This window comes from Alosa pseudoharengus, unplaced genomic scaffold, assembly GCF_046254945.1.
Source record: "Alosa pseudoharengus isolate Yale_2024_CS ecotype anadromous, Long Island Sound unplaced genomic scaffold, YU_APseudo_1.1 YU_APseudo_1.1_scf_6, whole genome shotgun sequence".
NCBI classification, from domain to species: Eukaryota; Metazoa; Chordata; class Actinopteri; order Clupeiformes; family Clupeidae; genus Alosa; species Alosa pseudoharengus.
The window spans coordinates 31,068,005-31,080,359 of record NW_027468848.1 but is presented as its reverse complement, the minus strand read 5'-3'; the positions used below and the strand labels follow the sequence as shown (position 1 = coordinate 31,080,359).

Sequence of the window (12,355 nt, the reverse complement as noted above, 5' to 3'; positions counted from 1 at the left end):
AATGAAGTTGTGAGGAGCGTTGGAAGAGAAATCACACTTCGCTCTGCTGGCCTCTGACTCCGACGCGTTCCTCATATCCCGGCCTGTCATCAGGTTTGCCGTTTGGGGAGCTGAGACGCCCTCCAGCAGATGTCCCTGCTGCTCTTCAGAGCTGGGGCTGTGTCCGACCGCGGTGGCGTGCACTGACTTACCGACTGCTGCTGCCGCCGCCCCCAGCCCTGGCTTCATGACAAACTGGCAGCTGGCAGTGCCTGCCTGCTGGGTCCAAAGCCTTAGCAGCCTGCTTTGTCACGGGGGGGGGGGGGCATCTGTGGCGTGCCTCCCACTCGCTATACCTCAGAGGGCAGCACACGTGTGAAGCTGTAGGCAGTGGAGAATTAGGTTTGGTAGCCATCCTCTGAGGCAGTTAATGGCTTTATTAATGCTTTGCTGGATCTACAGCTGAATGGACAGTGTATGCAAAGGTACATGTCACCATTGAGCGACAACACACTGGGAGCACCGTATGGATTTCCATTGTGTGTGTTCAACATTAGCCTAATTACATCACAGCTTCTGCATCACTGACCAGCATTAAAGGGACTGAGCACGATTATAATCCCATACACCTTTTGGCTAATTCACTAAGTTGCTTGTCATGATCCTCTCGGTGTCCGGTCAGTGTCACAACATAGAAAAAGGTAAAGAAGTATTGTTGTGCTCAGGTGACAGTTTTTTAGTCCAGGTGCGTTAGAACCAATACTGTGATGAGACTATGAGTGGTTCGCACTCTGAAAAAGGTGACTAGACAAAGTCTTTGCAGAAGGATCAACTTTTTTATAAAGAGCAAGAGCAGACGTTTCAGCCATCCGGCTTTATAGTTTTTTTTGTTTTGTTTGGGTTTTTTTCCCAAACGGGAACCAAATTTTTTTTTTTTTATCTTTTTTCTGCTACGATTGTTTTCTTATTTTTTTTTAATGCATGGTAAGTCCACGGAGATTCCATAGCCAGAATCTATGCAGAAGCAGTTGTCTTCTTTAAGGCCCAGAGTGAAGAGCAAGCGAGAAGAGGGGGAGAGAGAGAGAGAGAGAGAGAGAGAGAGAGAGAGAGAGAGAGAGAGAGAGCGAGAGAGAGAGAGATAGTGAGAGTGCAGACGAGGTTGTGGTCATATGGCGGTGAACAATTTAATTAATCGCACGGGTGCACGGTTTCTCGGCTTCCTGCCGAGGAGCTGCTCTTTCCAGAGGACCTCCCTGCTGATATCACTCTCTGTTTGAGGTCACAGCAGCTTGCACTGGGAGCCTATTTAGGATTCTGTCTGGCCCGTTTGTTCTTTCACTCCCTGAAAGTCAGTGGGCACATCACAGATGCAGGACATACTAATTAAAAAGTACTCACCATAAGTGCTCTCATGACGGACAGGGTGCAAAGTCTGAAGTCTGATAGACGTTAATGCAATAACTAGGCAAATTGTATTTACTTGTTGCCTGACTTCGCCTGCCCAAGGGTCACCTGTGTGTCTGTTGAAAGCAGAGGAGATGTCGTGATGAAGACCTGAGAAGGTCGAAATGTTTGAGGAAGGACAACTTTCTGTGCAATCTCACTGTGGCTCTCTATCAGTGGTGAAGACGAAGTGTGGACAGACGGCCTGGTCTATATTCTCACTGAGTTGCATTTAGCTCGGGGGATTTGAGATAAATGGTCCTGTTGTGTGATAGATTACATTCGCCCTGCTTTTCTGCTGATGTCGCTTAAACGTTAGCAAGCAATTGTATTGCACACCGTCACCGTCTCGAGAGACACATTTGGACACATAGAAACTTCCACCTCCTCAGCAATATTTCCAAAGTTTAATATGAGGTCTTTGCTAAATAAAACAAACAGGGTAAACAATAAGGGTATGCAATATCCTGTGGGCATAGCCAACCACAAACTGCCATATCCAGTTTGTACTAATAATTTGCAATTCAAGCTGTTATACATTTATCAGTATAATGCTATTTTTTTCTTTTCTACTGGCTGTATTCTAGAGGTCTGCACGGGGCAGATTTTTCAGTCCTAAGGGTATGCAATATCATGTGGGCATAGCCAACCACAAACTGCCAAATCCAGTTTGCACTGATCATTTGCAATTCAAGCTGTTATACATTTATCAGTATAATGCTATTTTTCTTTTCTACTGGCTGTATTCTAGAGGTCTGCACGGGGCAGATTTGTCAGTCCCACGCCCACCCACTCCCGCAGCATTCTGTCCCGCTCCTGCAATAATGTGTCATTTTTTAGTCCCTCTCCGCCCGCATCTGTAACATGAGGTCCCGCTTCCGCCCGCAAAAAACCTGCAGGATACGCAGGAGGGATATTCTGTTTTGCCTTCCGTCTCACAAAAGGTGCACTTGACACACACAACTGAAAAAGACTGCCAGATGTCTGATTTTAAGTTTCTTGATTCTGAATGTACGCTACTGTAACGCAGCCATGCTAGCTGGCATCCGTTCTTTAGAAAGGCACTAACATCTGAAGTAGCCTAGTGGTGTCCTCTTCCTCTGTCATGCTTTTGATAACAACGGAGCAGCAGAATTGAAGAAAGAATTGAACCCACGTAGGCCTAAATGTACAATACCCGTCAGTGGGAGTGCAGTGAATCATCTGTTTCTGTCGCACCTGCAAACGCACCTCTCTTCTCCCGTCCGCTCCCGCATGGAGCTTTCAAAACGTGTCCTGCGCCGCTCTCTTTAACGACGCGAACCGCAGGTCCCGCGGGACTCCCGTGGGAGTGCAGACCTCTACCGTATTCCTCTCCTTGATAAGTGTGTTGATGTATTCCATCTCAGCCACTGACCTCAGACCTGTCAAAGCCTCTTGTGTGTCCTTCCCAGAGCCTTATTGAGGATTTCCTCGGGCAGACTGTGTATGTGGGAGGTCACTGTCTACTCATCTGTGTCTAACCAGAAGCCCCTGTGGGTGAAAAGGTCAGCAGTTTGCCTCAATTAGAAACAGAAGCCAGAGAGATTGAGAGAGAGAGAAGGAGGGAGAGGGAAATAGACAGTGGGAGGGAGGGAGGGAGGGAGGGAAAGAGGGAAAAAGAGAATGAGGGTGGCAGGTAGAGAGGGGGAAAGAGATAGAGACAGAAAGATTACCTTGACATAATAGGGAATCCATGTACAAGCATTAGCGTGGAATAGTTGATAAAGAGAAAACATATGCTGCGGCTTTACCGATGCCTCGCAGCGCCGAATGAATGCCCTCTGCAGATCAGTCGTGGTCCCCACAATAGGGTGGATATCTGCACGCAAATAACATCCAGATGTGGTCTTTAATGCCAGTGGACTTGGTCACTCCTCCCCATCCCCCCAAGCACTGAATCCCAGCCTGGTGCCATCTGCACCATCTGATGGCTCCACATGCACCCCCCACCCATCCACTCACCCACTCACTCACCCACATCTCCCCCAGGCTCAAAGCGTGTGTCATTAGTTACTGACTGCTTTTAGCCCACTGACAGATAGATGTGTTGTGCTATGACTCACATATGAAGACTGTGGTTTCGCACATTTTAAACCAAGGCAATACAGGGCAGTGGTGTTACACAAGCGGTTAGACGGCTGATGGGTGTAAAAAGCACTGGTCTCTTGTAGGCAGCTGTAGTGGTGGTCCTAGCACACTTAGTACTCCAGACAAACACAATTTTGTGTCCCCCCCTCCCCACAGATGAAAGGGTTTACTGTATATTTGTGTGTGTGTGTGTGTGTGGGTGTGTTTGTGGGTGTGGGTGTGGCGGTGTGTGTAGGTGTGTGAATGACTGTGTTTGTCTGTCAGTCTGTCTGTCTCTGTCACAGACTGAATGTGTGTGTCATGCGTGCTCGTTTGCATCTACAGTAAGATCCACCCCAGGTTGCCTCATCAGTTAGCGTCTGTTAAATTGCTTTGTAATAGGAGAATCTCCCTCTGTTGTAATCCTTCTCTAGTCTAAAGCTCCAGAGATTAACATCTGGTTGGGTTATGGCACAACTGAGAACAGTTTTGACTGTACTTTCACCAGCAAAACACACACACACACACACACACATACACACACACACACACACATACACACACACACACTTCAACAACCCCCACACAGTCCCTCACAAACACTAGAGCACTCAACTATACATGTATGGAGGCAAACACAACATTACCCCACCCTACCTACAAACCCACACACATACATATGCGAATACTGTACTCAGTAGACATACCTACCTCCACCCAGTAGTCAGACACACACTCTCTCTCTCTCTCTCTCTCTCTGTCTCTCACACACACACACACAAACAACACACTCCCTGCCTCCAACCCACCCAGCTCCATACAGTACAAACATACAGACTGACTACACACACAAACACGCACACACACACACACACACACACACACACACACACACACACACAAACATGCACACACACACACACACACACACACACACACACACACAACTACGCACTGTAGCCTCTTAGGTGGGGAAGAAAAACAGCTGGGGTCTTTAAAGGCATCCACTGTGATTCTCACAAACACTGGAACCTTTTCATGAGCCTGCCTCCGGCCATGTGCCCCTGCCGCTGGCCGTGCACACACACACACACACACACACACACACACACACACACACACACACACACACACACACACACACACACACACACACACACACACACACACACACACACACATACATACACTGGTCTTGTCGCACCAGCAGCCCCTTGCAGTAGACCCGTTGCCTCAGCTGCCTCCTGCCTCACATTGTGTCACTAGTGTGCTCAGCAGTGGGAACAGATACAACATTTAGCCGTTCATTCCAGAAGGTGTCTGGTCTAAAAGGCGAGGAGGTCTCCCACCAGGAGTCCAACTAATTGCCCCTCTACCTCCTTTGTCCCAGCCTCTCCCTGGTGGCCCTAGAACTGCAGACAGAACGTGGGTGTTAAATCGTGTTTCCTGACCCTTAACTCTCCCATTTCCACATGGCTATGTGATCCGCTGTGATCCTTCTGTAGCGTCCAACCCTGGCCATTTAATGATCAGTGGTTGGTAATTGTTTTTTTTAGGAGGAGAAGAGCAAGAGAGGGCGAAGAATGTCTACGTAATCTTATCTTATCAAAATGGGTGCCAGAGAGACACATCTATAAATCTGTTCAGTCTTTTCCCTGTTTAAAATTGTATTTCTGGAGACATGAATCATCTGGCTACACAATCACATCTCCAGAGTCTTGCTGTAATACAGCTGTGTGAACTGTAGTACTGTGGTGCACTCTATTGCCTTGGAGAGAGTAGTAGGTGAAAAAGCAAACGCACCGAGGGACTGATGGCGCATTCCCTGCTGCTTTTTCATTACTGTCAAACTGCTGTGCAATCCACTGCCCTCTGTAATAGTGTGATATTACGGTACATTTAATAAGAGGGAGTTGAGGTGCTTCATATCCCATACAATGGAAACAGAAGGTATCTGGACGCAAGCGCACCCCAGCCGTCTGCCCTTGTGTCCTCAAAAGTTAGAAGTTAGTCGGTGAAGTTGTCTTGAGACAAATCCAAGGGCCGGAAGACGGTCGAAGAAGGGGGGGGTGTCTGTGGTGCTACTGGCTACACTGTCCATACCATGTTTGGGCCTCTTTTATCTTCCGTTTCTTTCCTCTCTTGTTGTTGTCTTTTTGGAGTAGCAACAGTGTGACCTGCTTTCTCTGATATCGACTACAGTATCTCTGCTTGTTGCTGCAAGCGTGTCTGAAGTACCCCCCCCCCTTCTTGTCTTATGTGCTCTGCAGGTGAATGAAATCTACCATGATGAGTCGCTGGGCGTTCACATCAATGTGGTCCTGGTGAGAATGATCATGCTGGGCTACTCAAAGGTAAGGCTTTACTGGGCCAACCATGTGCAGGGACTTGGTGTTTACTGTCCCCTGTAATAAGCAGTCTACTGATGGACTTGACTGATATGAAAATGAAATGTGTAAGAAACCTCAGCAATATAGATTTAAAGTGGTTTGTAAAATCACTCAAATCATCAAAGACATTTTAACAGTGCACAATAATGATACCTTTTGAAGATACAAGACTGCTAACCCAGAGATCAGAAATCATTCTGATGTGACATTATAGCCCATATATGCTCTAAAGAAGCGGGCGCTGTGTATTCCCTTTCATGTGGTGGAAATGGGTCACATAAAATGAACCAATTTTGTTGCTTCTGCTTTTGGTAAGTGCATGTTAAACAGCTACTGTGGCTGGACATATTGTCACCCCCCCCCCCCCCCCTCTCCTTTTTCCTCTGTTTGGCTCAGTCCATTAACCTCATCGAGAGAGGCAACCCATCACGCAGCCTGGAGAATGTGTGCCGCTGGGCCCAATTGCAGCAGAAGGACAACCCGGAACATTCTGAGCACCACGACCACGCCATCTTCCTTACTCGCCAGGGCTTCGGACCCACGGGCATGCAGGGTGAGAGAGAGAGAGGGACTCACCGACACCGACAGATTTGGCTGAAACAACACACAACCCCTACCCCCGTTCGTCCCCTGTTGCTCCCAATTGCCACTAGTCCACATCAGGGCTCTTTCATCAACACAGTGGGTGGTGTAATGAAGGGGTAAAGAGGGCTTCTCTGATTTCGCTGATCCTTGGCAGGAAGGCTTCATCTTGAGCTGTTGGAGGGCCCTATTTCATCCCGCTTGATCCTAAGTGCCTCATCACATGGATGAGAGGAGAGAGTGTGCAAGGCTGGACAGGCTAGCTGGGGGACGAGTGCAGGCATTGAATTCAGCAGCTTTCTGGTAGATTGTCTGTGTGATGCTGTGATGAAGCTGGTCATTATGAAAAAGGTCTGGCACATGCACATGAAAACCAGCCCAAAGCTTGACCTTACCAAAATTACCCAGATTCCAGCTACCTGGAACACTTCCTCCAGATCAGTGCCAGAGCAAAGCTCAATTCCTTCCAGGTCACCATCTGCATTTTTCTTGAGGAAGAAACTTCTAGAAATACTGTATGAATTCATTCAATTTCCCTTTTAGGGGCTGTGTCCACCAATCGCGTTTTTCGCTCTGACAGCGCCCTCAACCTAATTTTCAGAGCGCTTCAGTCAAGTGTTTATTGTTGCTAGGTTACAAAGCTTTGATTGATCGTCGAGAGAGAAGTGACATTGATGAGCCCAGCGCTGTTCTAAACATTTTACAGATTTCAACTTTCAGCAGTCTGAGCGCAGCAGGAAAAAACGGTCACCGCCGAGGGCTTGTTTCCGCCGAGGGCGCTGAGCGCTGTGAATGCTGAACTTCATAGGATTTGTATAGATTATAGAAAATAGCCGCCATTGGTGCAAAAAACGCGATTGGTGCACACTGACATGTGGGTTTTCTTTTCACTGGTGCATTTAGATCTTTTTCTTGATTCATATTGATTCAACAAAATTGAAAATCAATACTTATCCTAGACAGAGCAATCATTGCTACCATTGGTAATTCCTCCAAAGTGAAAGGTCATAATAAATCATATTGGGCTGGACAGAAAGCCTTTGGATATTACTGAGGGGATATTATAGCTGAGGTCATAAGCCACTGATGGGTCAATCAAGCACAAAATCTTCTCTTTAGAAATGATCTTCTCCTGCGACTCCTGCTTGTATTCTATTCGAGTATCATTTTGTCCCTTATGTGCTAGAATGTGACCATTATCAAACTGATTGTGGTGTGTTTAGTGTGATATGACTCATAATGCACCAATTTCTCAGGCATTAGATATGTTTTCTCTATAAAGGAAAAAGTAGAGAGGGAACATGGACATCATTTAGGATTTTTGTGTTGATAAAACTGGAGCACAGTGAGCTATGAAGTGATCAGGGACATTGTTAATGTGTGCAGATTTTGTTTGATTGAACTCAACGGAATATACTGTAGATATTGTGCTCTTCTGATTTGTCTACAACCTGTAATACAGTATGTATTTTGTGTGTATTCTGCCAGCTGTAGACTACATTGTTCTTGTGTCTTTATTCTGCCAGCTGTGGACCTCATTGTTATACGTTTTAAATAGTTAGCCTTAATATAATGCACTCGGTCATTCCACGTCAATTGAACCAGGGCCCACGCACTTAGGTCTCAAAAAATTCTGAAAAAATTACCAGGTGTACCTATGTTACCCAGGAGACACACTGTAAAATTACTCTTATGTAAGATCAATACTTTCCAAGATACAGACAGTTTTACAGGGGGAGGGGGGTGTCGATTTTGGTCGGCCTCTTTTTTTTGTTAAAGTTCACAAGCCCACAGCGCAAGAACTAAACCATGTAGGAGGCTCAAATTTTGCATTCTGGTACATAAATAGGAATAGTACGTAGCAAAATCGTCACATTTGGTCTGGATGATCCTGCATGGTCATAGCTGTCCCTCAAAGCTGATACAAATTTTATTGGAGTTTTTGGCTGTGCTCTGTTTAGGCCTTCAGAAGACATATTTGTACTCAACATAGGCTCTTGATTTATTTTCCTTACTGAGATTAGTAGAAACACTCTCACAAAAAACAATGAACAGAAAATAAATTCCTTCAGGGTCTGAACAGCAGACCTTACAAGTTTGAAAAATCATTTTGGTTCTCATTTTCAGAGCACCCAAACACCTTGTGGGAATATGCAAAGATTTTTTTAAATATTTTTTTCTTTATTCTCCATGATCCTTTCTTTTTACACCAATTTGACTTGTCTTATGCAAATCTTTCTTTTTCACTTTCCACCCTGAACATGGGCAAAATGTACCATTGAGATCAATATGTTTTGTATAGAGCTACCACAGGTTACTCTATACAACCACAGGTGGCACTGTGGTAACTCTAAATAAAACATATTGATGTCAATGGGGCATTTTGCCCATGTTCAGGGTGTGGTCTGGTTGTGTCCTCAGTGATGTCAGTGAGTTTCTAGTGCACTTTAGCCTGCTGTATGCATGTTGGTCGTAGAGAGCTTGCTTCTGTGTGCCTGTACTCTGTCTGACTGACAGGCGGCCCTTTAATTAAACTCTCCTGCACCAAAGGTTGTGTGGGGTGGAATGAGGATGCGGGCTGGAGGGAAAATGTTCTATCAGCCGCGCGCCGAGGGAGGCAACCCCATCAATTTGGTCCATTATGGGGCCGCATTAATAACCTACCGAAGGACTGATAGGCAGTGAGGTGAAGGTGTGCATAGGTAATCCAGCCTCTGGTGTTTCCCTTCATCTCACAGCTTGGTTCCGCTCTGCGGTGCAGGCTCTCTGTCAGGAACGTCGGAGCCGGAACGTCGGAAAGTCCTCATGTGGGAGTAGGTGTAAATGGCCTGAATCACACAGATTGCTTGAAGCTTCAATGACTCTCTCTCTCTCTCTCTCTTTCTCTCTCTCTCTCTCTTTCTCTCTCTCTCTCTCTTCACTACTACTCCTCCTGTTCCCTTTTCCCTCTCCCATCTCTTTCCTATCAATCCTCTCACAGGGTACGCCCCCGTCACCGGCATGTGTCACCCTGTCCGCAGCTGCACCCTGAACCACGAGGACGGCTTCTCCTCTGCCTTTGTTGTGGCCCATGAGACCGGTCATGTGTAAGTGGCATGCCTTTGGTCTTCTCCTCATTGTGTTTCTTTTCCCCTCTCCCGTCCACACTGGGGATCAGTGGCCAGAGGTGGACGCCAGTGCGGTGCTGGCTGGTTGGTTGTCTGTCTGGTCCACTGAAAAAAAAGTGTTTACTCGGGACAAAAGTGTGGCTCAACGGTACATCTAAATAAATATAGCCTGATTCTCTTAATTTGAAAGCCTCGAAAGCAATCCCTTATTGAATGTCAAAGCTGGAAAGGTGTTGTCGGCCTTCAAATGCCATTGATGACCTTTGAGACTCCCTTTTGAGAGTTGGCAGATTGTGAGAACATAGTGTTTTTACCTCTCCTTTTTGTTCTTCTAACCCTTTATTGAATTGCATTATTTATTTGTGTGCTTGTCCTAGGGTGACCTAGCTCGCCTCTGATGTACTGTAATGTAATGTACCGCAGTAGACACTCTGTACAAGAACACACCAGTTCATGAAAGAGCTTCAGGCACTTTAAAGGAAAAGCACAAACCAATGACAAACCAATAAGGGTCGATATAGGTCGATAGGTATTTCAGTTTGGAGAGACGACCTCCAAATGTTCCACGAAAAACATTGGTAGGTTGTGTCTGAAAACTAGCATACATCCCTTCTAGAATGACATGCATATTTATCACTCTGGTGTGGTGTGGAGACTTTAAAGGTGTTATTGAAGTTAAATTTGATGTGGTAGTCCATCAGTTCCCTCAATAACACAACTCCAGTGGAACAACCCATAGTTGTGCTTTCTAGTGGCTAGTCTATTCTCAGGAGGTCAGACCCATCGCATCCCTTACTGTATGTCTTGTGGTTTTCTGGCAATATACATGGAGCTGGAGAATATACTGTAGCTCCACCCACACACTGCCTCAGCAAAGTGTCCAGTCCCCTGTGTTTCCACTGCACAGCTGTTGTTTGCACTGGCCTGTGTGCCGCTCCTCACTCTCTTCCTCACATCACTCTGTATGCTCTCTTATTCTCTCTCTATCTCTCTCTCCCTCTCTCTCTATCTCTCATTCTCTGTCCCCCTCTCTTGTGCTCTCATGGAGTGACCGATGAGAATTGTCTGGAACGGTAAGCGCTCCATTAGTGTGACATGTCGCCCCGTCCATCACATCAGTCCTACAGTCGCCTGGGTAACGAGACAAGCTCAATGGGACAGTTACGGTTTCTTTTTAAAGAGATGTCACATTTAAGTTAAATATTCACCAGCTGCCTTATATCCGGAAAAATCCTCTATAGCAAACTGTTTGTTTTTTTGGATTGTTTTTTCAATGTTAGGAAATAAAAATGATGGACTATAATACTATTGAATCATTTGCTCAATGGGGTATAAACACTCAAGAACATATGCAGTGTTGCATACATGCATTTATATGGGTCTGATACTATACACTTATTTTATTTGGTGTTTGGTGTCTTCTGGTCCATTTGATGTTAAGTATACAAGGCAGAGCAAGAGAGACCGAGAGAAAGACCGACTCAGTCCCGGTCACACCCCCTCACCTCTGCATCCTCTGGCGGCTGCTGAGTCTATCAATATGTTTGTCACAGCTTGTGAATGTCACCTCCACAGGCTGGGCATGGAGCATGACGGACAGGGCAACCGCTGTGGGGACGAGACGGCCATGGGCAGTGTCATGGCCCCTCTGGTGCAAGCCGCCTTCCACCGCTACCACTGGTCCATGTGCAGTGGCCAGGAACTGAAGAGATACATTCAGTGAGTGGCTGTCTCCCGTTCTTTCTCCCTCTCTCTCTCTCTCTCTCTCTCTCTCTCTTTTTATACACACACAAACACATACCCATAGCCATATCCATACCCATACCAATACACATACATATATACACACACACACACACACACACACACACACACACACACACACACACACCTCATGTGGTCAAGTATATCTTACTTACAGTATTGAAAGGGTTGACATTGTTTATTTTGAATAGATAAAATGTTTTTATCTTTTTTAATCTCAAAATTCACGTGCCACACAGTGCACCTGTCAGTACAAAGACGAGGAGTACAGTACATGTGTGCCTAACCTACCAACCTGCAGTGAAAATAAAATTCCCGCACGTTTTTCCAGCAGCATCTGTGTTCTTCAGCCTTAAATGGCCTCCGCTGGCAGATAGATTGGGTTCATCAATAAGCATCATAAATAAGCAAACACACACTGCCGGCAGAGCAGGCAGGCGGGTGGGCAGCGTGTCCATTGGCAGGTCCATTCGGCAAGGCTGGACACACTCAGCTCCATTGTTCTGGGCTGTCATCAGATTGATGTGCCAGCTCACATTCCGGCGTTTAATGGGTGTTACAAGCACCAGCTCAAATGCCACAACAATCAGCTGCATGGGAAGACAAAAGCATTTCCTCGACTTGATAATTAATACCAGAAGGGTTTTGTTTTTTTTTGCATAGTGTAGCAACATCTGATTCGGCCATCATTTTACCTCAACTCGTCATCTTGAGAAATTCCCTTTACAATATTAAGAAGGGAAATCTCTCAGCGGGTTTCACCCACATATCTCTTTATTTTCATGTCATCATTTGGGGTATTTACTTCTGAAGATCTCCAGCCGCACAAAGTAGTTTTGGGAAGACTTCACTTGATAAAAGAGAAATGAATAATTCAGTGGTGTGAGGTGTGACAAAGAGTATATACATTTCTTCTAGGAGAATTACCACATGAAAGTTGCCATTCCATTTATATTTCAAAGCATGCAGATTAAATCCAGATTAAGTTGTACTGGAGATAAT

The 12,355-nt window shown here is 45.9% G+C and overlaps 1 protein-coding gene across 1 annotated transcript in view; it reads left to right on the top strand.

The window, feature by feature from the left end:
• adamts3 (ADAM metallopeptidase with thrombospondin type 1 motif, 3) overlaps positions 1-12,355 on the top strand; it is a 69,632-nt gene that overhangs the window by 30,258 nt on the left and 27,019 nt on the right. The window contains exons 6-9 of the mRNA XM_076270387.1: positions 5,781-5,864; positions 6,297-6,453; positions 9,463-9,568; positions 11,165-11,308. Coding sequence (XP_076126502.1) covers positions 5,781-5,864; positions 6,297-6,453; positions 9,463-9,568; positions 11,165-11,308 — 491 coding nt within the window. The remainder of the gene's footprint in view (positions 1-5,780; positions 5,865-6,296; positions 6,454-9,462; positions 9,569-11,164; positions 11,309-12,355) is intronic.